This window comes from Podarcis pityusensis, assembly GCF_964106645.2.
Source record: "Podarcis pityusensis genome assembly, chromosome: 8".
In the NCBI taxonomy this organism is placed as follows: domain Eukaryota; kingdom Metazoa; phylum Chordata; class Lepidosauria; order Squamata; family Lacertidae; genus Podarcis; species Podarcis pityusensis.
The window spans coordinates 57,961,444-57,966,020 of record NC_138033.1 but is presented as its reverse complement, the minus strand read 5'-3'; the positions used below and the strand labels follow the sequence as shown (position 1 = coordinate 57,966,020).

General features: G+C 43.0%; 1 protein-coding gene across 1 annotated transcript in view; it reads right to left on the bottom strand.

Moving 5' to 3' along the window:
• Positions 1–344: 344 nt before the first annotated feature.
• N4BP1 (NEDD4 binding protein 1) overlaps positions 345–4,577 on the bottom strand; it is a 27,751-nt gene continuing 23,518 nt past the window's right edge. Inside the window, exons 5-7 of the mRNA XM_081015512.1 lie at positions 3,332–3,439; positions 1,973–2,080; positions 345–913 (exon numbers count right to left, since the gene is read on the bottom strand). Of these exons, the coding sequence (XP_080871638.1) occupies positions 580–913; positions 1,973–2,080; positions 3,332–3,439 (550 nt within the window). The 3' untranslated portion in view covers positions 345–579. The remainder of the gene's footprint in view (positions 914–1,972; positions 2,081–3,331; positions 3,440–4,577) is intronic.

Below are 4,577 nucleotides of genomic sequence, written 5' to 3'. Positions count from 1 at the left end.
CAAAAGCTTCATTGGCACAGCTACCTCCATTAGCCTGTATTTGGACTGTGTGATATTGTAAAAATTCAGCCAATAGCAAGCCAAGGGCTTGCATGCAGTAGTCAGGAAAGTATTTTGCCTTAAGATGGAGACCTCCAGCACTTGGATGACCAGGATATATGAAATGGCCATAATTTGCTCACTGAAAATTCACCTCTGTCTATTAAATCAGGCAATGAGAGAAGAAATAATGCCCATTAAGAAACCTGCAAATATGAATTCAATTTTAAGCAGAACTTAGATCTGCTGTCAGATCTACTTATTTCCCAAATAACTTGAAGTTTTGTAAACAATTTTCAAGCCAGTCAGAAATAAAGACTTGTTTTCTTTTTTTAAAAAAAATGCATCAATACAATTTTGTAAAAGCAACATAACTTAGATGAATAAAAAAGGGGGATCAGTGAATCATCCAAATATTAACAATTTTTTTATACAAAAGGATTAAGTTTTGACTATTCACAGATGGCCTAACACCAGCTCGTATGCATCTTTACATTAACAATCCAAACTGCAGAATCCAAAGCTTTGCGGTTGTGTGCATCAGCCCAAATCAAGCACCATTGCAGACAGGGCATTCATGTCCCTCATGTGGGGATGCTGGGCAAGTATCTCTTCTATCTTCTCCCTCTGCTCGGACGTAGGGAAGATTTTTCTCAAGGCTTCTCTTAAGTGGATTGTTTCTGCAGTAGATCTTGGATGCGGGGGGAGGGCTGGGTTAGCATGAGGTGCTGGTGGAAACATAGTCAAGGCAGGTACGGCACCAGGTAACGGGCTCTTTGGCAACTGTCCACTACCATCAGTTGGCATCAGGAAATGCGATGTCCCAAAAGGAGGTGGGCCGCCACTTCCATGGCCATGTTGGGGTGGAACACCTCTGGAGAACAAAAACAACATTTCAAACTAGGAAGGCAAGAGAACAACCATCTCCCATGTTTCCATGGGGTCTAAAAAGAAAGATGCTCTAAAACAGGCATAGGCAAACTCGGCCCTCCAGATGTTTTGGGACTACAACTCCCATCATCCCTAGCTAACAGGACCAGTGATCAGGGATGATGAGAATTGTAGTCTCAAAACATCTGGAGGGCCGAGGTTGAGGAAGCCTGATTTAAGGTTTAAATTTGTTAAAGAACTCTGGATGACAGAGTAATTTATTTTGCTTTCAGTAGAAAGTAACACTGATTTGACATTTCAAGTTGTCTCTTTCCACATTTGTCATTTAAAATAATCATCATCATCATCATCATCATCATCATCTTGATATGGCTGGTGATAAGGGAAGATGCACACATTTAATCATAATAAAATATTCCTTTGCATTTGATGGGACTTTTACAAGTCACCAATACAATTACAGAACTTTCTAACCTTGAAGTGCCATAGCATAGAAACAGCAGTTCAGATTAGACCTTGCTTTGCTTATGTATTCAACATTTTATGCAAGTCATTTTTACCTGACCTTTAAACACAGTAAAGCACAATAAAGCTTTACATGATAAAGGACAAAGAACTGAGCCCCTCCCAGATGCAGACCGGACACGGGTAACAAAGCATGTGCCCATCGCAACCAAGCAGCAGATCTTCTAACAGCTGATGCAGCAGACCAGCTATTCATGAAAGTGCATCACAGCTCCATCTGCAGTGTGTCCAATGTCGTCATGTGACACACCACAATCTAACATCAAAGGATGTTACCAGAACACTTGCCTTCCTTTTCTTGATGTTACAATCCAATGTTATACAAATGTACTTGGCATCACCACACAGAGATAGCTGTGGTAACTGACGACAAGCAATTCCTCCTGCAAAACCACTGCTTCTTCCTATCTAAGGTCTTATGTGGTGTGATTTACATCTCATGACCTTCTCAGTCACACGAAGGGCTTTGATTCAATGGTGGCATCTGTTTTCCCTTAAGCCCCACAGGGTACTCTACCTGAAACGGGTTTCCTCCTGAAGGAAACGTTCTATTCCTGGTCCATTTCGTCCCAGAGGATCATCAGGAACCATGAAGAAGTCTCCAACGAAAGTGTACGGCAGCAGCCTGCAACACCAAAACAGGCAGTGAGGAAAAGTAGCAGGAAGGAAAGCAACATTCAGATTTATAGACAGAAGTAATCTCAACATTCACACACTATACAAACATACAGCTGGTGTTCTTTGCGGGGAGGGCTCTCTAGCAGGACACTATCAAATCATGAAACAGTCCTAAACCTGATGAGACCATAGGTTTAACTAGTCCTCCATTCTTTACCCTTCCCTAATCTGATGCTCTCCAGACAACCGGAATCCAGGCACATAAGCCCTAGCCACTATGGCTAATAAGGATGATGGGAGTTGTAGCCTAACAACATCTGGAGGGCACCAAGTTGAGGAAGGCTGCTATACTCTAACTGGCAGCACTTCTCCAGGATCCTGAGCATAGGTCTTCCCCAGCTATAGTATCAAAGATCCTTTTAACTGTAGAGACACACAGGGGATTGAGCCTGGGACGTTCTTCATACAACATGTGCACTTTACTACTGAACTTCTATGCTTGTGGGCAGCACAAATTCAGCGGGCGGAATCCAGCCTCACAGAAATCCACTGCAGTTCCAATCCTAGGAGAGCTTTAGTTCAAACACTGCTTTGTTGAATTGGGTCTTTTCCCAATCACCTGTTCCACATTGTATTGCAAAGATATATGCCATTCACAGTCTCAGAATCTAAAAATCCACAAGAAGTCTCAACAGAGTGATTTCAGGAGTTTGCCTGTGAGACACTGGGGACACATGATGGCCAAGCTTCCCTCTGCTCTATCCAGAAGTGGCTCACTAAGTATGAGCTCTCTCAGGTTATAAAGCTGGTGAATGTGTGCTGATGGGGTTTTGCCACCAGGGAATTCATGTTCCAGCCATGGCAGAGAGCTGATTGGCAATTCAATTGCCCTGTGCCCCAAATCCAAAAACAAACCTGAGAAAGAAAGATGCAGAATCGGATAGGGAACACCAATCACCTCAACATAAAACGGGAGCAGGGAACCTGCAGTTCTCAGGGTTGTGGCCACACTACAACTCCCATCACCCCTGACCACTGACCGTGCTTGCTGAGGATAATGGGTGTTAGAAGTCTGGAGCCCAAGAACAACTATAGGGCTACAAGTTTCCCCATCTCTGGCAAAATCAATAAGACTATCTAAATTAAGTGATTAAGCCAAACAACTTTTATCAGTCCCCCCCCCACTAAATATTGTAACCGATCACTTGTCTACCTGCCCACTGCACATGTTTGTAACTGAACAAAATTAACACATTACCTCTTTTGAATAATCTCCCTCCAGGATGTGGACTCATCCACAAATTCTCTGAGATTATCATTGGTGACAATAACTCCTCCAGTCTTTTCAGCGAGATGTAGCAAAAACCTACAACAACATTTGTTGGGAGAATCAGCATCCTTGAACTGAATAAGTTTCTGGGCAACAAAGCAGCCATGTGTTACTGTGGATCGAGTAATCCTGGTTTTGTGACCCGCTGGAAGTTGCACAGGAAAGCAGCTGCTGTGCTTCCTAGGTGGCTGATGATTTGGCTACCTTACTAAAGCTAAACAGGTCTGGGTTTAGTCAGGGCCTGGATGGGAAATGAGGATGATGATATTATTACTACTGCTATTATTATTATAGTGCTGCAGACCATATATTGTTCTGGGGATGCCTAAATCTGAGCTGGCCAGCATACAAAAAAACCACACATCTGTTGTTTCACAGAAGGCTTGGGACTAAACGATATGCAAAGTAGGTCTTTGGATCCTGTTCCAGGCATTACATCCATTAGGAAACTTGGGCTATAGGTTTATAATTAAATTGGTTATTAATTCTTAAATTAAGGCAAGATAACAATGAATGTGTTCCAGAAAAGGTTTCTAAATAATGCAAATGCATCATTAAAAAAATAAAATAAAGAGGGTGATCAGCAACATTTTGTACCAACTTAGAACTGGACACACACAGGGACAGTGCTTAGTCTGCAGAACAAGAAGAAGAAGAAGAAGAGTTTGGATTTGATATCCCGCCTTTCACTCCCTTTAAGGAGTCTCAAAGCGGCTAACATTCTCCTTTCCCTTCCTCCCCCACAACAAACACTCTGTGAGGTGAGTGGGGCTGAGAGACTTCAAGGAAGTGTGACTGGCCCAAGGTCACCCAGCAGCTGCATGTGGAGGAGCGGAGACGCGAACCCGGTTCCCCAGATTAGGAGACTACCGCTCTTAACCACTACACCACACTGGGCAAGTCTACACTTTTCCCTTGACGATGAGCTGAATCATATGTGCATGAATGACGTGTGGCTGTTCAACACTTCAGCTTGGTCTGCATATGCAGGAAAAAGAGGTAACAAAACTGTGAGATGGTCAAGTGGATTGAAGAAGGGACCACAGCTCAGTGGCAGAGCCCACTCTTAGTATGAAGAAGTCCCTAGAATAGCTTCTTCATACATTCACATTCAGAACCTGGAGACTTATATTAAGTGGAACACATCTCACAAAGGTATGCAATCTTAAAAGCA